The sequence below is a fragment of the Macaca thibetana genome, chromosome 2 (genome assembly GCF_024542745.1).
Source record: "Macaca thibetana thibetana isolate TM-01 chromosome 2, ASM2454274v1, whole genome shotgun sequence".
In the NCBI taxonomy this organism is placed as follows: domain Eukaryota; kingdom Metazoa; phylum Chordata; class Mammalia; order Primates; family Cercopithecidae; genus Macaca; species Macaca thibetana.
In genome coordinates this window covers 161,921,573-161,946,025 of record NC_065579.1, presented here as the reverse complement: position 1 = coordinate 161,946,025, position 24,453 = coordinate 161,921,573, and the positions used below count along the sequence as shown (strand labels likewise).

Below are 24,453 nucleotides of genomic sequence, written 5' to 3'. Positions count from 1 at the left end.
ACTGAAGTGCAGGATGTTGATGATGGGAGAAGCTGTGCACATGTGGGGGAAGACGGTATAGAAACTCTCGATGCTCTCTGCTTAGCTTTGCTGAACCTAAAGGTGCTCTGAAAAAAAGTTGATATATTTAGCAAAATAGATATGATCACGCCAGAGAATCCATTCTGGGGACTAGATAGTTTTGGTTGGTGCACAAAATTGATCAAATAAACCACATATACCAAACCTACCCTCTACCAGGTTTCTCAAATTGTGGACACTGGGAAACATATTAAAATCGATTGGCATGTCTTTTAAACATGACGATTACACAGCCATCTTCTAGACCTCCTGAATCAGAATTTCTTAGTGCTGCAAGCTGATAGTCTGCAGTTTAGCAAGTTATTCAGGTCGCTTTCATGTGTCAGGGGGTTTAAGAATCAGTATTCTATTCATGCCCACACATTTTGGGGTACAAAAGCAGATGCCAAATTGATTTCAAATAAGTTTTAATAACTTTACCTTCTTATTGAGCACAATCAACAAGCTTAAAATTTGTGAGAAACCATTAAATTATCTGCATATTCTTTTTCTCAAACCATCTATAAATTAATGAAATAAGCCATGTAAATAACAGTGAAATAGATTCATTTGGGAAAATGCATATATGGCTCTGACACCATTTTGAAAAGGAAAAAAAACATAAATGATTTGTGATTTTGGCAAACAGTACAAATATATTAATAAATCTTAGAGACAAATCATTATCAGCATTATCTTTACTATAAGACATACTAAGAATATGCTAAATAAGACAAGTATTTTGCTTTTAAGTTTGAGAGAATCATAAAGGAACTGTTCAACTTTGTGTGTTCATCTGATAAGAGGACAGCTAAATGTATCCTCCCCATATTTCCTGTTTCTATTTTTAAGAATACCACAAGCAGCTATTCTAACATGTCTTTCTTACATAAATTGTCCACAAATGCACCCTGGCTAAAAGAGCCTATCTCGAATTGGTTGCTTAAAATTCTAGGTGTAATTGGCAAAATAACAGTGACTCAAAAGGATATCTGCACCCCCAAATCTAAGGAACTAAAAATGCCAGTGTTACTTAAGAAAATCTCTCCGCCACAAAACCTCAGTTTTTTCTTTTTGTATGTATACCCCACGTGTACTCTCAACTCCATAATTTCACATATTATTTTCTTTAATGGCTCATTTACTGTAGTATTTTTGAGCTTCATAAGCAAACTGAAAATGTAATGTCATTTTGATCAGTTTCTCATGCACCATGTCTGTTGTCACCAACTCCACCTAAAAACACACACACACACACACACACACACATCACATTCATTTGTGCAGCAGCTCAGCTTACATATTTGTTCAAATGGATTTTAGCCTTTGCTATCCACTTTGGATGAAGACTATTACATTATTCAGTAGCAGCACCTGAGAATTCTAATCGTCTCAAACTGTTGAATAAAATTATAGACTATTTTTGAAATAATTTAGCTCAAGTACTTTGGAAAGTCCAAAAATCTGAATCCATCTTTTGCTATACTCTTAAGTGGCTGCAACCTCAGTATTTTAAAATAGACGATTAGCAAACTAAAATATGTCACTACAGATGATTTGCCCTGATTCCTTAGTAAGAAGAACAGCAAGATGCAGATGTGGTGAATGAAAGCATATTGACCCCTACTGACCAATTGAATGTTCTGGGTTTTCCTCCATTCCATTAATTGCACTTTAACTTGCTATCAAGTCAAGCATGAAGCAGTTTAAGCTATCTTCACTTACCCAATAATACCTATTCTAACTTTTAAACTATTCAGATGCCCATAAGTATATTAAATATATTAATTCAGCAGCATTATGTCACATTCCTATCCATTAGTCTATGTGACCCAAACATGAGTCTCCACTTTGCTCATAAATGTGCTATATGTTGACTGCTCCATTAACACCTATATTTACTTATCAATCTAACAGAGTAGATATAAGCATTTGTTTGCCAGGTATGGGGAACATCTACCCTACATCCAATTGGTATATTCTATATTTTTATTGCACCGTTTATTATTTTCATTTTCTTACATCAGGCCTGAAATCATTTCTCCTTTGCATTTAAGAAACACCATTCTTAGACTGACACAGGAAAAAATTTCTTATTATGGAAGACTGACTTGAAATATACAATCATTCCTGTATTTGTGGTTGGTTAGTCAAATTGGTACATTTTGTTTTCAAGAGTGTGTAGTGAACTGATGCAGATAACACAAACCTCTTTTCCCTACGGAGTCTTTCCAACAGCTTCAAAGGCAAGATCGAGTTTGTATATTAGGTAAAATGTAGCTAAAGTTTAAACATTCTACTATTCTGCTATTCATGACGTCAATCAGCTTTGGAGAGATTTTGTTGTCCGAGGCTATAACATAAAAAGCTCCCAAATAAGTTTCTGAGAGAAATTTTAATCATTTGTCCTATGGACCCTTAAGACCCAAGCACTAACATGAACATTTCTAAAGTAAAAATTCTCAAATTGAGAAATATTATTTGACATCCTATTGGGCCCAGACAATGATGTCAACACATTGATCATTCAATGGTTCCTGTAGGAGTCAGAAACAGACTTAACTCCTCACACATATGGATGCATATTCTGTCGGTGCTTCTTTTACATTTCTTGCCTGTCTTGAGTTCAGTCCAATGATGGAATGGTTCAGGGAAGCATAAATAATGCCCGGTTTGTTTTCTTCTAGGCATGGATTAGAATAAACTTCAGACCCTTCCTGCATCCTGAAACAAAAGTCAGGCTCATTATCATAAATTCCAGTTTCTGATAGCAGTACTTGGGAATTTTGCCTGGTGCTTGCTTCCGTTTGCTCACTCTTAAAGGGAACATCAACCTATAATAGAAAAGAGGATGGTTTTAAGTGACACTTACGGCCATGGTAGTGCATATTCATTAGCAAACTATGAATGAAAGGCTTCAATGGAGTCATGTCCATTGTGAGAAATAATCTACTGTCCCTCACGTATGCTGCTGACATCTACATTTTCAGCTAAATCTCAATTATTAAAGGATGAAAGGCTTGAGAATCACTATGTCACCCCTAAATAGTTATTTTGTGCTTTATTACTGGTCACTTTTGAGGTCACAGAACATTTTTAAATCCCCCTTTAAGATAAAAAGCATAGCCCAAATTGATGGAAAAAGCAAAAAATATCCTATGAAAACTTCAGGCAGTTTATAATATGATGAATAGCATTTAATGCAGTTTAGAATAAAAAGATTAAGGATAAAGCAGAACAAATACCCCCGAAGGGGGCAGAAAGAATAAATATTATGAGTTAGCCAAGATACATTATTATAATTTGAGACCTCAAATTAAAAAATTGATGTCAGTTTTGGAAAGATAAAGCTTAGAAAAAGTTCTAAGACAATATTCCAGTTGTTATTCCTATCAAAATTTTTTTTTTTTTTTTTTTTTTTTTTTTTTTTTTTTTTTTTTTTTGGTGACAGAGTCTTGCTCTGCAGCCCGGGCTGGACTGCAGTGGCGCAATCTCAGCTCACTGCAAGCTCCACCTCCCGGGTTCACGCCATTCTCCTGACTCAGCCTCCCTCCTGAGTAGCTGGGACTACAGGCACCCGCCATCTCGTCTGGCTAATTTTTTTGTATTTTTAGTAGAGACGGGGTTTCAGCGTGTTAGCCAGGACGGTCTCAATCTCCTGACCTCGTGATCCACCCGCTTCGGTCTCCCAAAGTGCTGGATTATAGGCGTGAGCCACTGCACCCGGCAAGAAAATTCTTACAGTTTCAAATATAGCCAAATATCTTAGAGCTTCTGAGAAAGAGGTGAATTTGTAGAAACAAACAGTAAAATTAGTCCTGATGTTTTCTCACTCTGCAGTTATTTATTAGCCACTCCTACCTATACAAAGGTTCACCTGACAAAGATGTGTTCATCCTAGGGGCTATTTCAGTTCTTTAAATTCAAGTTTTGCCCATCGATTTATGCTCTTGACGTCTGGCCTAACTCCTTTAAGGTATCAGGTACACAGTCTGAAAGTCTACACACTTTATCTGGTCCTTTGTCATCCTCATTGTGCTATGTGCAGTAGGATGTCTGTGGCAGATTTCCTTGGCAGAGCTCTATCATGCAAGCATGTTTGGCTTTACCCTGAGAAGCTAGGTAATAATTCCTGATACAGTGCCACCCTCTGATGTGGTGGCTGCCCAGAAATCACAGTGAGGCTGAGCGACTGAAAGAGGCAGAGGTTGCTTGGCTAAGAGAAAAAGTACTCCCAACTCCACTGGAAGGAGCCTGGTTGAAGTCAGTAGGTGGCACACTTAAGAAGACTGTCAAGTGAACTGAAAAATAGCCATTAGTCCTCCATATATCAACAAGGATCCTGTGATACTTTTCAATCTGTTTAAACCTGTCAATTCAGTTGCCTGTCTCTCATCCCAAGAAAGGGTTCATTTCCATGAAACGTTTTGTTAAAGTGAATGGAGCAAAGGAAAATCTAGCGCTCTGCAGCACCCCTGCTGTGGCACCCCGTCAAAGTGGCTGGCTGCCACAAGGCCAGTGCACCACAGTGTGGTGGATAGGGGTGATAAAACCAGAAACAGCAATCCCACCTTACATTCCTATGGCAGGTTGCGGTATACAAAGCACTTTAAAATTTGTATTTATAGTATATGTTTAGATATAATTCACATGCCATAAAATTCATCCTTTTAAGTGTACAATTCAGTGGTTTTCATTAGGCAAGCACTTTACGCCCTCAAAGGACCATTCTGGATTAAGATCAGAGCTTTGGCTTTCATATGTACCTGTTATGTTTGTACCAGTTCCTTTCCTGTCACGTTTATACCAGTTCCTTTCTGTACTTTGATTTCTCCACAGTTCCCATACTAGTTTTATGTTAAGAAATATTTAGCCCCAAGGATCTAATATGGTATCCTTTTGATTATTTTCTAAAATGCTAGACAACTGAAATGGGGCAAAAATCTTCAGATTCTTGTGACAAGCAAAAACACTTTAAAACAAACTTCCCAAACAATTGCACATACAGAAAATACCCTTTTGAATTAAGCTTCAAATCATAATTTATCCAGCCTACACAGGAAGAAAAATGTCCACAGCTTAACCAACCTGGGTTTTACTTGCACAGTAAATTATTTAGATTTTTGTCTTAAATAATTTCATAGCTCTCTGGCCTTATTGTAATCAAATGAAAGTTTTATTATTATTTACTATAGAAAGAAAATAACATTCAAGAAAATTTCCCTATTTGAGGGAACAAAGCCTTAGCACTCAACACATACCTACTGATGCTCATGAAAACTTAATAAAAGTTTGTCAAGTTGAGTGTATTTGGTTTGGTTTAAAATTAAGCAGCTGGGTGGGGAATGTTGAATGCCATTTAATATTATATACAGAATTATTGGCTGTATCGACTTTGCTTTTTGTGGAATTTTTAAGAGGGTTACTACCTCTTTATCACTATTTTTCCTTACTGAAACACAGATACATATCAAGTTCCTTTACAGTATCTCATTTATGACTGTTTAGTTTTAATTAGAGGGCTTCAGAATGCTTTTCCACAAATATATTGCCTCGTCTTGCATTCGTTTTTAGTTCTAATATCTCCATACCATTCAACTCAAAAGAAAAGCCTACATTTATTTTCCAAACCTTGTAGGAAAGATCGACTCCAAAATTCCCTTCCTTTAGTCTGGGTGGTCCCTTCCTTGATGAGCCCATACACATTGCCAGGGTCCTCTGTGTAATAACTAAGCCAAAGATCATGCCTCTATTTTGCTGGTGCTATTTATGAAGATATCTAACCATTTTATGAAGTTATTTATGGGATCATTCTTTCATCAGCTCCCTACTCTCTTCCAGAAAGACCTTAAGGTGTTTACATAAAAAATAAATGAATAGCCTGAAGCCACATAACAGGCAAGAGCAGAGTCAAGGTTGTACGGTTCAGTCTCTGACTTTTCTGTCTTGGATCTAGACTGCCTCCCATGAACTTCCAAAGAACCATTTATTATGACACTTGTTAACCCTAAAGAGCTTTTGCTGCATAGAGAGCAGAATGCAAAATTCACATCTTTAAAAATGGGTACATATATATATGGTCCATAGAATAATGCCTGGCACATGGTAAGTGTTGTATAAATTCATTGAATAAATACATAAACACAGTATAACGCAAATTGCATTTGTTTCAACAGATACATCAAGTTTACCAGGGTAATTTCCCTTCCTGTTGTGTCAGAGAGTTCATTTTGCTTTCCTGGAAGACAAAAGGAAAAGAAGTAATCAAAAGGAGTAATGAAAGCAGAAGTAAACCACCTTGCCACCCATGCTTACCCTGTTGAATGCCAGGGATAGTGTTGTTAGTTTTGGCTTGTTAATTTGCTTTGCCTAGCACACACTTGTTTGTGAGAATTCACAGTGACCAGCTCTCTCTCTGGTTCATCACTTTTCAGTCCATATAGCCCCATGGCATATCTAAGAGGAAGGGGAAGGATCTAGTATATCACTTGCGAGAGACTGGAAGTCCTTGCTCTGGGGACATTCCATACTCAATGCCAGAAATGCTGCGGTCCTGTCACCTATGTAGCCAAGATCTCCTACTACCTAGTTCACTCTGGATGTGGTAAATCAAAAGACTTATCCCTGCCTCCTTTTCTGAAGTTCTAAGAGAGGTTCCAGCAGTCTCAAAAAAGATGATGAAAGATACAGAGAGGCTGTAGAAAGAGCCATGGAATTGCAGATGAAGAACTGGGGTAAGAGAGAATTCTTCAGAATCCAGAGAAGGTTCTGAACTCCAGAAGTTCTCACTCCAAAATATCAGAAGCACTTTTGCCCAGTCAAAGGTTATTCCTGTGACACACAGAATAAGGGTTGCTCTATCTAGCTCAGTTTCTATAACTACGCTGTCGCTGGTGTTGTGAAAACAGGAATGGGAGAGAATGGAGGAGAAGAAAAAAGAAAGAGAAAACTGAGTAGTTCAGGCCAAAGCTAGATCAGAATTCTCTATGCTTTCCTCTCTTACTTATTTGGTCATGACATTGAGGGAGTTCTTACAAAAGTAGAAAGGAATTATTTTCAAAATATCACACCATTCCCATCATAGCCAAACCCACATTTTTCAAATGCATTATTGTTGGGTAAGGATTCAGGTCAAGCCTATGTTTATAATGGCAACAGAAAGTACAGACATATTCATTTTCTCTGGGAACATTGGTTCTTCAATGAGATAAGGGTGCGTGTGGGACTGGCATGATGTGGTATGGCTGTGAAAAGAGGATAATACAAAATAAATCAGATATCATGATCTGAGAGATTGTTTCAACTTCCAATCCTGTTAAGGTTTAGAAGAGCTCTTTCTCACACAAACCTAAGACTGATGCAAAGAGAATGATTAATTCTCAGCAATGTGCTGTGCTTGCCACAACTCTAGCTGGAACACTGTGCTGCGGTGAGCATGCCTCTCTCGTGACTCAAGGAAGCCCCAACCAACCCATCTGGCTTTTTAGCACAAGTATGACTTGTCTTCTAGGAAATCATTATCCATGGTTTACAGGATTGGGAAAGAAAACAACAGGAAGAAACTAAAAATCCTTTAGCCCCAGAAATAAGAATGTGTGGTACTGGGGGCAGAGGGAAAATAGAACCCACCTTGGTGCCTTCTCAGGAAGCAGAAGAGGCAGAAACAGGTAGTGATGAGTAGAGGCAATCCCCCCAAAGGAAGTAAACTATACAGGAGCCATGGTCTGCTTGCCATTTCGTCCTTGGAGGGTCGTTCTGAGGCACTTTTTACATCTGGAATGTTAGTAAATGCTAAAGAGAGTTAGGAAATCCGAGATATATTGGGATCAGCGGCACCCCTCTGCATTGTCAGAACTTGAATGAAGGAGATTTCAGGCCAGTGCCCCCATTTCTCCTTCAGAGGCATTCCTCAAGAATCCTAGTGCCCTCAGCCACCTCTTACTTTCTTGCTGAGCAGATGTGGCTGTGCAATAATTTATCTTTTGCAGAAATTCTTTATTCTGATAGAGTTAATCTTCCACAGAACAATCTTCATGATAGCTGTCAGAAGGTACTTCTTTAAGATTTTCTATTTACGGTATCTAACTCTCATATTCATCCTTAAGTAGGAAAACCATTGTCTTTATTTTGCCCCAAGAATAGACCCAAGTCAGATAGCTAGTGAGTGGCAATGGGAACTCAAGTCAACATGTTTGTAACATGAAATTCAAGTTTCTTCAACACAATGTCCTTTCCTTGTCTCATAACTTATCAGAATCTCCAAATACCAAATACTTTTGATATCCTCAAAAGTGCTCTGCATGGCACACAGCTAATGCGCATTACTATTGATCAATGTTGATATGCATTGAGGTCCTGTTTGTCTGCAGTTGTTCACAGCTCATTAGCAGGTTGTGAAACAATTTAGTAGGTCACAAATAGCATTTTAAAAAAGGAAACAGAAGAGGATAGAAATCAGAACGCATCACACACACTAGAGCAGTGGTTCTCAAGCAGGACAATTTTGGCTCCAGGGAACATGTGGCAATGTCCGGAGACGTTTTTGGCTGTAACAAGGTAGGGGGCTGGCAACTAGTGAGTAGAAACCAGGGATTCTGCTAAACATCCTATACTATACAGGATGCAACCCCCACTTAGTGCAACAAAACACTATCCAGACCAAAATGTCAATGGAGAAACTCTGTCTTACAGTTAAGTAAGACCTTATGAAACTTTTTTATATTTGTGTGTATTATGGGTTGTGATGTAAGATCTATTTTTTTTTTTTTTTTTTACTTTTTGGGTTACTGTTAACACAGTATGAAAAATACTGAAGTAAGATATTCTAAGGTCTGGCCTGGTGGCTCATACCTGTAATTTCAGCACTTTGGGAGGCCGAGGCCGGTGGATCACTTGAGGTCAGGAGTTTGAGACCAGCCTGGCCAAAATGATGAAGCCCCGTCTCTACTAAAAATACAAAAATTAGCTGGGTGTGGTGGTGCGCATCTGTAATCCCAGGCACATGGGAGGCTGAGACAGGAGAATCGCTTGAACTCGGTAGCTGGAGACTTCAGTGAACCGATATGATACCACTGCACTCAGCCTGGGTGACACAGTGAGACTTCATCTCAAAAAAACAAAACAAAACAAAATCATATTAATTCCATTATAATGTTATTTTGTTTCGCTAGATGCTTGGGTTTGGGGTAAAAATGATTAGGGGCAATTGAAGCTGCACAAAAAGTGGTTTGGTTATTCAGAGTGGTAACAAATGTTGTCTATTGATGCTGCAGCTGCTGTTTAGTTAGTGATCAGTCAAACCACTGCCAGGAGTGCCAGAAACAGCTGTCTCGGGGAGAGTCTTGGATAGTAATGGGGACTAAGGTTTCTACAACAGATATCCTAATACAAACAAATCTGCTGGATCAAGAAGATCCAACTTCTGTTACTTCTTTAACCCCCCCAAAAAACTAATTTCCTTAATTTTACTTGATTAGTTTGATCAAATAAAACTAATTCAGAACAAACTCTTTCTCTATTTCAGAACAAATTCAAAACTCCTCTAACTTATTTTGAGTTTGTTCTGAAATAGAGAAACAAGAAAAAGAACTGAAATTGATTGAGAAAATGATGAGAGTGTACACTTGCGTATGTCCAAAACCAGAGCTAGCCTTGGGGAGGATTCCAGTGTTTGCACACTACCAGAGAATCCAACAATCCATCTCAAGATAAGTTAGCATCATTTGTGGAACATCACCCCAAGATTATTGACACAAAGTAAATTCCTGGGCTTATTTTGAAGCTCACTGAAAGACTGTAAATACAACACAATCTTCGTCTATCTGCTTTGATCTCCTCTTCCCCATTCCTTAAGCATAAGGACACAGTATAGCCTGTACAATGATACCTCTGACACCTGGAATAAAAAGAGGCACATTCAGCAGGTACTCCAAATCAGGGTGGAAGTCCACAAGGACTTCCTGCCCTCTCACTTCACACCCACTTTCCTGCCACAGATAATGATCACATTTTGAGGAAGTTCTTTTTTCATTTTTCTTTTTTTTTTTGAGACGGAGTCTCGCTCTATCACCCAGGGTGGAGTGCAGTGATGCAATCTCGATTCACTGCAGCCTCCACCTCCTGGGTTCAAGTGATTCTCCTGCTTTAGCCTTCTAAGTAGTTGGGATTACAGGTGCCTGCCACCATGTACAGCTAATTTTTTGTATTTTTAGTAGAGATAGGGTTTCAGCATGTTAACCAGGCTGGTCTCAAACCCCTGACCTCAAGTGATTTGTCCGCCTCGGCCTCCCAAAGTGCTGGGATTACAGACGTGAGCAACCATGCCCAGCCTGGGGGAAGTTCTTAATCAGAAACTGACGAAAGGAAGTTTGGGAAGGGTGAAGTGGCAGGCCAATGGATGTTTCAATGACTGTTCCCCAGCTCTGTCAACTTTTCCCCTAGGACTTTGGCTTGTTTTACAAGATGCTTTTCTTCGTTTTGGGAGAATAGTGCTTTCCCAAGAGCATCCAAGCCCCAACACTGTCACAGACCTGTTCTTACATGAACTTTTAACTTGAACATAAACAGCAAAAGAGGGTCACATACAAAAACAAGAAAATGTCCAAAAATCACTTTGGAAATATATTTCACAGGAAAAAATAAAATATTTTTTATCAGACCTCCAAAATTTCTTTATGAAAAGCATGGTCCTTAAACTTATTTCCAAAATATATTTTTCTCCTCACCTTATACTTGGTTCACTAAGCACTTTCAGGTTCAGAAGGAAAAAGAATTTTTCTTTGACCCTCCCTGCTATTTTTGTTTTCACCGCTTTACTGAAGAAAAATGCACACCTAGATTAAATTAGTTTTAAATTCACACAGAGTTTAAATTAAAGTTAATTCCTAAACAATTTACCTTTAGTGAAGGAAGTAGAAAAAAAAAAGAAATATTCCACAAATTCCTGCCTTCCAAGACATTATAATCTTTCATGGGACCTAAAACACATTTCCACACATTACTACAGTGAAAGGAAATGATAAATGAGAGGCACAGACCTTAAATGGCATACAAATTGGTAAAAGGGAGTGATCCCTTCCCTTCAGGTGATCATGAAAGGCTTTCGTAAGAACTTGGAAAATGAGCTGAGATTGAAAGGAGGGGTAGAGTTTCCATAGGTGGAGACAGATGAATGGGTGCTCTACAAGTGGCAAGAGCAGCGTAGGCAGGGCTATGATGAAGATGTGGTTATGGCAAGTAAGGCCATTAGGCTAGAGTTGAGAGGCTCTATATGGAATGCAGAAACAATCTAGAAAGGTGGTGGGATCAAACTCTGGAAGATTTTGAGTGCTGGTTAACAAAGATGAGCCGAATATTGTGAGCACTGGGGATGCTATGCAAGAGAGTGGTGTTACGAAGGACATGAGGTAAATTAAATGTATTTGGCTGAAATGGACCAAAATGGGGAAACACTAAAGACAAAGAGTCCAATCATAGAATTTATTGGAATTATTTAGAAGGAAGATGATGATGGTGTGAGATGCTCATAGAAGCAATTGGAGGAAACACATGACAGAGTGGAATGTTGTGGAGAGACAAGAGTAGGAAGCAAAGAAAATTCTCTGGGATTTTCCATAAGGATCAAGAGCATTAATTAACAAACTGATAAAGAAGGGAGTGATAAGAAGGGTAGGTGAGTAGGAAACTAGGAGTTGAAATGTTCAAAAAAAAACTGACAAGGCCCTTCATGTCTCCTATTTAGCTCTTAGACTTTCTCTTTCACCACTTCATACTTCCGGTACTTTGTTCCATAAAACCCCCAGGGCACAGGAATTAGGAGGGAATGTTATTCCCTTTCCCCTAAAGTTGGGCTCTTTCCTCCACAAAATAGATAGACTTGATCCTAATCTCAGCCCCAGCTTGATCCCTAGAATAGGCACCTTTATGCACTTTACAAACTATAGACTATCTTTAGTTGTCATGAATGACCCAAATATGGGATAGAGCTGAAATTGTAAAGTTACTTTTGTGTAACAGACTTTTGTATCGCAATTAATTATTAACTTCTGACCTTGCATCTGACCTTGGCTAAATTCATCTCTCGTATAGAAGTAGATTAGTTCCCATAAAGAAAGACTGAATTACACAAGACGGCTTCTCTTCCAAGGAAGGTAGACTCAATGCCTCAACATTTAATTTTATTATACATTATGTTAATATATTATATAAAGTAGTTAATAGCACTTATTTATTCAATAGTATATATCATTCTAGAATTAACATTTTGCAGATTTTCCTTATTTTTGTAATTTATTTTGCCTGTTTACAAAACAGTATTTGTTAAAATTTCAATATTTTGTCTCATTAATGTGAATTAATAATGCAATTATTTCTAGAAGGTGTTCATTCCATACATCCTTAATATAGGCTTCTCCAGGTTGATGAAGACAATGTTTGTGCTTTGCATATACTATATTCTTTAATTCATTTACAAAGAAATATTTAGTGAGCCCCTACCATGTTCCAGGTACCCTGACATCCATCATACAGAGCAAAGATGTTTAAGACACAGCCTCCATCCTGAAGGGGTTTATCAGCCAGTGCATGGATGGTCACAAGTAACTAGCACTGAGCTTGACGCTGTATTTGCAAAAGCGGAGTCCCTAACTCTGCCATCGATTTCTTCTATATTTCTATATTTCATAATTGAAGGTTGCTGCTATCACTAAAATGCTCTGCATTTTTTCATGGGGCTCCTGTAAGAAATTTTAAACTGACTTAAAGCATTTTAAAAGAATTTAAATGGGTTCTTTCATTGTGCTAATTTGGGGGAGTTGCAAGACACTCAAAAGTAAGCATATAAAGTAATAAATTAACGTTAAAAAGAACAGTTGTAAAATGTATGCATTCAAGTGAATGATGTCCATAAAGGAACTAAACTGTATGAGGGTGCATCTAGAGTTCAGCCATGCTACCATTGCAATAACCCTCTTTTGAAATTTTTCTTCCCAATAACCATAAGGGTCAATTTATGAGCAACGAAAGAAACTCCACCTTATTTCTTATAATTAAAGGGCGCTCTTTTTTGATCCAAATATATTTTTATTGTGGTAAAATACATATAACACAAAAATTACCATTTTAATCATTTAAAATGTACAATTAGATGGCATTTAAGATATTCACAATGTTGTGTAAACATGACTACGATCTAGATTCAGAACATATTCATCGCCGGGCGCGGTGGCTCAAGCCTGTAATCCCAGCACTTTGGGAGGCCGAGGCGGGAGGATCACAAGGTCAGGAGATCGAGACCACAGTGAAACCCCGTCTCTACTAAAAATACAAAAAATTAGCCGGGCGCGGTGGCGGGCGCCTGTAGTCCTAGCTACTCAGGAGGCTGAGGCAGGAGAATGGCGTGAACCCAGGAGGCGGAGCTTGCAGTGAGCCGAGATCGCGCCATTGCACTCCAGCCTGGGCAACAGCGTGAGACTCCGTCTCAAAAAAAAAAAAAAAAAAAAAAAAAAAAAAAAGGACATATTCATCACCCCAAAAGGAAACCTTCTACCTATTAAGTAGTCATGCCACATTATTTATTTCCTCAGCCCCTGGCAACCACCAATTTATTTTCTGTCTCTATGGATTTGCCTATTTTGGACATTTCATATAAACAGAATCACATCATATGTAAACTTTTGTGTACATCTTCTTTTACTTAGCATAATGCTTCTGAGGTTCATCAATGTTGTAACATACGTTAGTACTTCATTCCTTTTCATGACTGAATAATATTCCATGTGTGGATAAACTACATTTCCTTTATCCATTCATCAGTTGAACATTTAGGTTGTTTCCATCTTTTGGCTATTGTGAATAGTGCTGTGATAAACATTCACGCACAAGGATTTGTGTGAACAGATATTTTAACTTCATTTGAATATTTACCTAGGAATAGAATTACTGGGTACTGTGACAACTAGGTTTTATCTTTTGAAGAACTGTTAGACCACTTTCTAAAGTTACTGCACCATTTTACATTCTCATCAGCAATGGATGGGGTTTCTATTTCTTCACATCCTTGCTAACACTTCTTATTTTCTATTTTTTTTTTTATTCTAGTCATTCAATGGGTATGAAGTGGGTTTTCATTGTGGTTTTGATTTGCAAATCTCCAGTAACTAATGACATGGAGCATTTTTTTTCACATGTTTATTGGCCATTTATGTATTTTCTTTGATGAAATGTCTATTCAAGTCCTTTGCTCATTCTAAAATTAGGTTGCCAGTCTATTTGTTGTTGAATTTTAGTGTCTTTTGATGAACAAGTGTTTAATTTTTATGAAGTCCAATTTATCTATTTTTGGTGTTATTGTTGATTACGCTTTTGTAATCATATCTAAGAAAGCACTACTAAATCCAAGATCAGAAACATTTATCCCTATGTTTTCTCCTAAGAAACCAGAGTTTTATTGTTTTATATAATGTAGTTTTTATAGTTTTAGCTCTTCTACTTAAATCTCTGACATTTTGATTTCTTAAAATATGGTGTGAGATGAGGGTTCAAATTCATTCTTTTACATATGAATATCCAATTATCCTGGCACCATTTATTGAGACTATTCTTTACCCACTGAAAAATCTTGGCACCCTTATCAAAAATCAATTGACTACAGATATGTGGAGTTTATTCTGGACTCTGAATTCTATTTGCATTGATCTCTTTGTCTATCCATATGACAGTTCTACTGTGTTTTTTTTTTTACTGTCATTTTGTAGTAAGTTTTGAAATAGGGAAGTCTTAGCTTCAATTTTGTTCTTTTTCAAGAGTGTTTTGGCAATTCTGGGTCTGTTGCAACTCACTGTGAATTTTAGGATCAGCTTTTTTATTTCTGCAATAGCAAGAAAAAGCTGTTAGGATTTTAGTGGAACCGCACTGAATCTGCAGATCACCTTGGGGAATATTGCTATCTTTGCAATATTACATCTTTCAGTCCATGAATACAGAATGTCTTTGTATTTATTTACATATTCTTGAATTTCTTTCAGCCATGTTTTCTTTGTTCAGTGTACAACTCTTGTACCTCTTTGGTTAAATTTATTCTTAAATATTTTATTCTTTTTGATGCTATGGTAAATGGAACTGTTTCCTTAATTTTCTTTGTGGATTGTTTATTGCTAGTGTACAGAAATATCACTGATTTTTGTGTGTTGATCCTGTATCATGTGGAATTGCTAAATTCATGTATTAGCTTTAATAGTTTTAAATAAATTTTTAAGAATTTTTCTACACGTAAGTTCATGCCATCTGTGAATAAAGTTTTACTTCTTTTTTTCTAAGTTAGATACCTTTTATTTCCTGTTCTTGCCTATTTGCTCTGGCTAGAACTTGCAGTTTAATGTTAAATTGAAATGGCAAAAGCGAGAATCCACGTCTTGTTCCTGCTCTTAGGGGGGAAAGCTCTAAGCCTTTCACCACTGAATATGATGTTGGCTATAAAATTTTTATAAACCAAATGTTTTTTACTCTCACTTACTCCCCTCTCTATGTATTTTTTCATGTTTTATTCAGCTTGGTTTCCCCCAGCTTAACTTCTATCTGTCCTTCCTTAGTTGTCAAAGCACATTAAAGGCCTCTGTCGGGGAACAGGGGAGAGAGATGAAGCTCTGAATATTCCCAGAAAATCATTAGGAAGCCAGGTTAGTTGTTTGCTGTTTTTCCTCTAAACAAACTGTGAACTATTAAGAAGTGTGTAACTGCTGAAGCACCACAAACATAAATTCAAGAAATTGTAATGAACAAAAGTAAAGAACAGAAAAATGGGAAAAAAAGAAAAGAAAAGAAAAGAAAAAAAACCAAAGACAAAGAATCACAGAGCTATTAGCACCTATAGGTATTCACTTTATAATTTTTTCGATATTTCAGTGGTCTACTTTTGGACTTATGAAATAAATTTTATAATCCCTAAAGTCAAAAACAATAACTTTTATTATCTATTTCTCTACTCTCCTCTATCTCACTCATCTCAAACACACACATACACATACATATGTACACACTGGCACATAACAATCTGTGAGGTGTAGCAGATTTCAGATGTGCTATGGGAATTGACTTTCTAAATAATCACTTGAGAAACTGAATCACCCTCTCCCTGGAAACATTATGAGAAAAATATCAGATGGTCTAGATATTGAGAACTCACCTGTCACATAAAGAGTTGTTGAGTGGCTTTCAATGATAGCAGACAGAAAATTTGCAGAACAGCGGTATGACCCATTGTCACTAGGAAGCACTGGTTCAAAATGTAGAATAAAAAATGAAAGGTTCTTCTCTTGTTTCCAACTTGTGTGTCTACCTTCAAGTTTTACACATGTTGTTCCATTGAGCTTGCACCAAGTCACTTGAGGCCTGTGAGCACAGTATTTCACAGGGCATTCTAGTTTAAAGGGATCTCCTGCGAAGATGGAGTGATAGGATTGTCTCTTTATATAAAGCTGTACATCGCATGATTCTTTGCCTAAAAGATAAAAACAAAACTAAAATCAAATATGTTCTTCTGGAAGTACCATATATATGTGACTTCATTAGTTCTCAAGCATTATTTGGTAATTTTCAAAAACAATTCCCCAATTTCTAGTAATTAAGCCTCACTAGCAGAATGTCTCATACTTATTAGGCACATAATAAATATGTTTAAAAGGTGAAATAAATCATTTAATCCTCTGTCAGACCTCCGAGCCCAAGCTAAGCCATCATATCCCCAGTGACTTACATGTATACATCCAGATGGCCTGAAGCAACTGAAGATCCACAAAAGAAGTGAAAATAGTCTTAACTGATGACATTCCACCATTGTGATTTGTTTCTGCCCCACCCTAACTGATCAATGTACTTTGTAATCTCCCCCATCCTTAAGAAGGTTCTTTATAATCTCCCCCAACCTTAAAAAGGTTCTTTGTAATCTCCCCAAACTTGAGAATGTACTTTGTGAGATCACCCCTTGCCCCCAAAACATTGCTCTTAACTCCACCGCCTATCCCAAAACCTATAAGAACTAATGATAATCCCACCACATTTTGCCGACTCTCTTTTTGGACTCGGCCCGCCTGCACCCAGGTGAAATAAACAGCCTTGTGGCTCACACAAAGCCGTTTGGTGATCTCTTCACATGGACACGTGAGACACTGTCTTAGTCTGTTTTCTGCTACTATAACCGAATACCTGAGATTGGATAATTTATGAATCATGGAAGTTTTACTTGGCTCATGGCTCTGTAGGCTGAGAAGTCCAAGAGCATGGTGCCAGCATCTAGCAGAGGCCTTTGTGCTGCATTATCTCATGACAGAAAGCAGAAGGTGGAAGGGAGCACACAAGACAGAGAAAAATGGGGACCAAAATTTATCCTTTTATCAGGCACCCACTCCCATGATAACTAATCTATTCCTACAATAAGGGCATTAATACATTCATAATCTACTGATGTCTTAAAGGTTCCATCTCATAATACTGTTACAATGGCAATAAAATTTCAATATGAATTTTGGAGGGGGCATTCAAACTATAGCATTCTGTCCCTGGTCCCCCAAAACTCATGTTCTTTTCACATACAAAATACATTCATTCCATCTCAATAGCCCCAAAAGTTTTAATTTATTCCAGAATCAACTCAAAATGCCAAATTCAGAGTCTTATCTAAATCAGATATAGGTAAGATTCAAGGCACAATTCACTGTGAAGCATATTCCCTCCAACTATGATCCTGTGAAATCAAAACAAGTTATCTACTTCCAAAATACAGTAGTAGGACAGATATAAGATAAATATTCCCATTCCAAAAGGGAGAAATAGGCAAAAATGAGAAAGTAACAGGTCCCAAGTAAGTCCAAAACCCAATAGAGAAATAAAATGGCATTGCTGGCCTTGGTTGATGCTTCAGCACTCACAAGTTAGAGACTCCTGCTTGCGCTCTCCCAGGCTAATGCTTCAGGCTAATAGCTCCACAGTTCTCAGGTCTCAGTGGAGGTCCACTCCCATGCCTCCACTAGGCACTGCCATGGGAGTGGACTCTTCCTGGGCCCTCAGGCTGTCCACAACATCCTTTGAAATCTACATGGAGGAAGTTGTGGCCCACGCTTCTTGCATTCTGCTAGCCTGCACACTTAACAAGTGCTTGCCACCAAGGTTTACCAATTGCACCTTACGGAGTAGTGGGTTGAACTGCACCTGGGTTCACTTGAGCCATAGCCGGAGCAGCCAAGGAGCACTGTGCTGGTACTTTGTAATCTCCCCCACCCTTCTCTGGACTTCTCAGCCTACAGAGCCATGAGCCAAGTAAAACTTCCATGATTCATAAATTATCCAATCTCAGGTATTCAGTTATAGTAGCAGAAAACAGACTAAGACAGTGTCTCACGTGTCCGTGTGAAGAGATCACCAAACGGCTTTGTGTGAGCCACAGCTGTTTATTTCACCTGGGTGCAGGCGGGCCGAGTCCAAAAAGAGAGTCGGCAAAGTATGGTGGGATTATCATTAGTTCTTACAGGTTTTGGGATAGGCGGTGGAGTTAAGAGCAATGTTTTGGGGGCAAGGGATGATCTCACAAAGTACATTCTCAAGGTTGGGGAGATTACAAAGAACCTTCTTAAGGTTGGGGGAGATTATAAAGAACCTTCTTAAGGGTGGGGGAGATTACAAAGTACATTGATTCAGAGAGCAGAAACCTGCGGCAGATCTGGGCAGCAAGCCTGTAAAAGGCACTCCAGTTTCCTCTGAAACCAATTTGCCCTCTGAGCTCTGAGCCTATGATGGGAGGGGCAGCCTCAAAGGCTTTGAAATGCCTTCAGGGCCTTTTTCCGCAACTTCTTGAATAGTACTACACTCCCTTCTATCCGTATTAATCGCTTTAACAATGGTCACTAGGCCACACCCTTAGTATTTTCTCCCAAACGTGCCTTTTCACTTTTTATATGGCTAGGCAGTGAGTTTTCCAAGTCTTTCTATTCTGCTTCTCTTTTAATCATAAATTCCATGTTTAAGTCATTTTTTCCCCTCCTGCCTCTTACTGTAAGCAGTTAAAAGTAGCCACACAGCAGCCTAAATGCTTTGAGGCTTAGATATTTCTTCCACCAGATATCCTAAATTATTGCTCTTAATTTCTGCTTTCCGTAAAGTCCTAAGACATAGATACACTTCCACCAAGTTCTTAGGAACTGTATGACAAGGACGGCCTTTACTCCAGTTTCCAATGGCTTGTTCTTCATTTCCCTTTAGTTTTGCACTTTGTGTTGATTTGTATTTTTTTATTTTCCAGTAAAGTTAAGGCTAAGCACATGATCCTAAAAGTATTTTCTTTTAAATTATTTTTTCTCCACTCTTACAGTTCTTTCTTAGCCTTTATTTCTATGTTTTGAACTATCCCCCCCCTTAGCAATATGTCTAATCCATCTCCTTCGTTTATTTATTTCACTCATTTTCATGCATTCTTCTGAATAGATTTACAGTATCATACATTATAATGACATAAGCGTAACAGAGATTATAGCCAAAACTCTCTTTTAAATACAAAGACAGGTAAAGGCCTTGCCTGTGATCACACAGCTTGTCAGATGTTGAACCAAGGAGCAACTTTTGACCCTGAGTTTCACATACATGTCTATCCAGAACAAGGTTTCACCTCATTTCTACACCCTCCTTGCCAGCATAAATATTCTCATTGTATCTATTTTCTTACACCTAATATAGCTTTCACTCACATCCTACTTAAAAACCTTTCCTGCTCACATCTCATTAATCTCTGCTCAGATTAATACAAACTTGATTGAGTTTCCAGGAATCAGAGTGAGAAAAAGGACCTGCAGAAAACTTTTAGAACCTCTTAATATTTACTTACTTTTAACTGCTCTGAGACCTCAAACAAGTTCACTTTAAGACTTCCTAATTCAGTTGCTTCCAAAAGTTCAGAACTAAAATGAAACCAAACTGAAAGGTAAGTTATAAGGATGAGGTTTTCAAAAAAATGAAGAGAAAGGGTAAAATATTTTACCAAAAGGAAGTGTACCTGAATGTGGTTAGACTTACAACACAAAAGTAAGAAGGCCAGAGGCAGAAAGGTCAAGTGAAACTCTTGTTTCCAGAAGCGCGTTCCTCTCCCTGAAATTAACAGACTCCCTCAGCCTCCTAACTTCCCTTTTAATTTTCTTGGATAAGTCAATAACAGTTTATGGAGCCTATAAGTCTGTGCTAGAGTTATGAAAAACAATGAGATGGTTATAGACAAAGATCTTTTACCCTCAAAGAGTTTACCATTTAATTGGTAAGGCGGGAGTATCTAACAATGAGGGCACCTTTCTTTCCTTTTCCTTTCTTTTCCCTTCTTTTCCTTTCTTTTCTTTTCTTTCTTTCTTTTTTTTTTTTTTTTTTTTTTTTTTTTTGAGACAGAGTTTCACTCTTGTTGCACAGGCTGGAATGCAATGGCACGATCTCGGCTCACCGCAATCTCTGCCTCCCGGGTTCAAGTGATTATCCTGCCTTAGCCTCCTGAGTAACTAGGATTACAGGCATGAGCCATCAGGCCCAGCTAATTTTGTATTTTTAGTAAAGATAGGGTTTCTTCATGTTGGTCAGGCTAGTCTTGAACTCCCAACATCAGGTGATCAGCTCATCTTGGCCTCCCAAAGTGCTGGGATTACAGGCGTGAGCCACCACATCGGCCAGAGGACACCTTTCTAGAATAAATTTACTATATACCACTCTTTGTTCTTTCAGTTTACTGAGCTGAAAGCAAGGCTTGAGGGTCCTTGCATGCTGGTTGTTAGGAAGCCTAGGAATGAATCGGACAGGATGTCTGCATTTGTGGAGCTTGCCTTCTAATGGGAAATAAAAATGAATGACAATTGGGAGAGTGTTATATAACACTGTAAAGAGGTACAAACAAGGCTGGGCATGGTGGCTCATGCCTGTAATCCTAGCACTTTGGGAGGCTGTGGCAGGTGGATCACCTGAGGTCAGGAGTTTAAGACCAGCCTGACCAACATGGTGAAACACCATCTTTACTAAAAATACAAAAATTAGCCAGGTGTGGTGGTGCATGCCTGTAATCCCAGCTACTCAGGAGGTTGAGGCAGGAGAATTGCTTGAACCAGGGAGTTGGATGTTGCAGTGAGCCAAGATCATGCCATCCAGCCTGGGCAATGGAGTGAGACTCTAAAAAAACAAAAAAACAAACCAGAGGTACAAACAACTTTGCATGGGTCTGCAGAAGGTTAACTTCAGCTGGAACAAAGCTTCATGGAAGGGCAATACTTGAGCTGAACCTCGGTAAATGAGTAGCCCTTTGGCAATCAGGGCAGTGCATGGGACAGGGGAGGTATTTTAAGAGTGAGGAAATGGAACGGAAAAGTCTTAGAGACCAGGAATCTCATGATAGATTTAGATCATTGATACACAACTAGATCATGGTTTTCTGACATGATGACATGGAGACCACCGGTTGTTTCAGAACAAATGGAATAAGCATTAGGCAGGAGTTTAAACTTTGCTTATCCACCATGAAAAAATACAATGCCTAATTTTGGGGGATATTCATAAAGGACATGGAAATAGCTAAAAATGAGACTATTCCTTTGAACATGTCTGTTTCAAATGCTAACACATTGAGCGAATTTGAAGATAGTCCCCCAGTTTTGCTGGTCCTCAGTTTCTTCAAAATAAGATGAAAGCGTTGAGCTGTAAAAGTAAGAAAGTTCTCACTCACCACCCCCTGACCACACTAACACACACAACTTCACCTTCCTCAATGTGTGACTGAAACTATGAAATCACTTTTAGCCTGCAATTTCTATTTCTATCACAATATATTACCTTTCTATTTAGCCACAGGGCTATCACTTGATGTTAGTGGCGCAATTAGACATCACTTCAAGTTCTGTCTTTCGTGACTGTATGCTCCGGAGCAGTGCACAAAGTGGGTTAGGGCTGGAGAAAAGAGCCAGCTTTCTGAGTTGGTGACGTCACTGATTCACAACGGGATTATGGAAACATTGCAGTTCCTAAATATTCTTATCAGCAGGATAATGACCATTCACAATCATACTGACTGGCACAGGAATTTTTCTTGAATGGAGGAATGAACCGATGATGAATGCAGGCTTGCAAATAGGCATTAAAATCAAGAGGACTCTCTCTGTGCACAAACAAGGTATTATAATACTTCCTATCTCTCAGAGGCTAACACTGATGTTTATAGTGTAAAAATGACCACTGAGACAAATAGCACAATTCTTTTTTTTTTTTAATTTATATATTTTTTGAGATGGAGTCTCACTCTTGCCCAGGCTGGAGTATAGTGACACAATTTCGGCTCACTGCAGCCTGCGCCTCCCGGGTTCAAGCGATTCTCCTGCCTCAGCCTCCCAGGTGGCTGGGATTACAGGCGCCCACAACCATGTCCAGCTAATTTTTGTATTTTTAGTAGAAACGGGGTTTCGCCATGTTAGCCAGGCTGGTCTCGAACTCCTGACCTCAGGTGATCCACCCACCTCTGCTCCCAAAGTGCTGAGATTATAGGCGTGAGCCGCCGGGCCCCGTCGACACAATTCTAATTGTCCATCTGACAAGCTTGTTAACACTCCTTTTCGCCTGTTCTGAATTATGAATATCCATCATATGATACTCAGGACACACAAAGCTATCCCCCAAAAGTTTGTCTTATCAAATAAATATTTCCTAAAGAGGAATAACTATGACAGTTGCTTTTGGCTGTTACTCAACTTCCAACGATCAGTTATTTTATCTCATTTTTTATTTATTTATTTTTTTGAGATGGAGTTTTGCTCTTGTTGCCCAGGCTGGAGTGCAATGGCGCGATCTCCTCTCACTGCAACCTCCACCTCCCGGGTTCAAGCAGTTCTCCTGCCTCAGCCTCCCAAATAGTGGGAGCTATCAGTTATTTTTATTCTTGCTCTTATTATCTCTGCTGTTTTTCTCAAGCATTCATGTCTGATGATAGGAAATTTTCAATGCTAAACATAATTAACATAAATACATGCAGTAAAAGAATAAAAACTTCTGGCCCAGCGTGGTGGCTCAAGCCTGTGGTCCCAGCACCTTGGGAGGCCAAGGCGGGCGGATCCCAAAGTCAGGAGATCGAGACCATCCTGGCCAACACGGTGAAACCCGTCTCTACTAAAAATACAAAAAATCAGCCGGGCGTGGTGGTGGGCACCTGTAGTCCCAGCTACTGGGAGGCTGAGGCAGGAGAATGACGTGAACCCGGGAGGCGGAGCTTGCAGTGATCCAAGATCGCGCCACTGCACTCCAGCCTGGGCGACAGAGCGAGACTCTGTCTCAACAAACAAACAAACAAAAAATAAAAACTTCTACTTCCTTCCAGGCTCTTGTATAATGAAATATCCCTTGTTAAGTCACTATAGGTTTAGGAATTCTTTCATTTTAAAAATTTTTATCAAAACCACTAGTGGTATGTATATTCCACGTTCAGGTGGTACCGATTATATTTTATTTTAGGTCCAGAGTACATCATTTTGAGCAACCCCTTTCTCTATACATAAAAATATTTTCAGAAATAATCATGAGATGAAACAAGTAATAAAATGGCCAGAAAAGAAATATAGATAATGAACATTGTCTTGTGTTGAACTTCATGTATAAAACCATGCAAATTAAAAAATGTTTAAAAAAATATTAAAATACAAAAAAGGAAAAATGCACAGGTAATTATTCAATCATTTTTATATCCACCTAAACAGTATGAACTTTGATTCTTTAGTTATAGTCTGATATAAGTTTATATAAATAATTGTCCAATAACTAATCAATGAGTTGTATTAAAAATGAAATTCTACAAAGATACAATTTAGGTAACTACTAAATTGTAACACTAAAGTTTTATTTTCTTGATTTCTTCTTTAGTTTTAAAACAATATTTTAAAAATACATTTCAATTGTAAAAATATTAATCAATCTAACATTTCATGCATGAAATAAAGTTGCCAAGCCGAAAATGGTATACATCACAATTTGTACCCTTTTCACTGTTTTAAATTTTAAACACAAATAAAAATTCAAGACGTTTGCACCAAATGACAAAAATGAAACAGCTCCTGTGCTGCTTCTTTGTCTCAGCATTCTCTGTGGTATTGTTGTTTATTTAAAACTGGATGTTGAAAGACTGGAGTATGTAGTACCACTGAGACTGAGGGCACAAAGTGTCCCTGGAGGAAACTGGAGAGATCCTGGACATTATAAATTTACTATCAAAATGAACACAAGTAGCTGAATTGTATACCTCCAAGACCAGCTCTATAACTGGGAAGTTCTCTGAGTTAACTTGCAAGTAGAATGCAAAGTTTGTCAAAAGATATATACTACAACTGTGCTAATTTGAAGTTTACATAT

The 24,453-nt window shown here is 38.3% G+C and overlaps 1 protein-coding gene across 3 annotated transcripts in view; it reads right to left on the bottom strand.

Moving 5' to 3' along the window:
- Positions 1-696: 696 nt before the first annotated feature.
- The window catches only part of BTLA (B and T lymphocyte associated), a 35,748-nt gene continuing 11,991 nt past the window's right edge, over positions 697-24,453 (bottom strand). Inside the window, exons 3-6 of one of the 3 annotated variants that reach the window (XM_050778850.1) lie at positions 16,241-16,555; positions 7,690-7,851; positions 6,252-6,298; positions 697-2,894 (exon numbers count right to left, since the gene is read on the bottom strand). In XM_050778850.1, the coding sequence (XP_050634807.1) occupies positions 2,619-2,894; positions 6,252-6,298; positions 7,690-7,851; positions 16,241-16,555 (800 nt within the window). In that variant the 3' untranslated portion in view covers positions 697-2,618. The remainder of the gene's footprint in view (positions 2,895-6,251; positions 6,299-7,689; positions 7,852-16,240; positions 16,556-24,453) is intronic. The other 2 variants (XM_050778852.1, XM_050778853.1) reach the window with 2 other exon arrangements.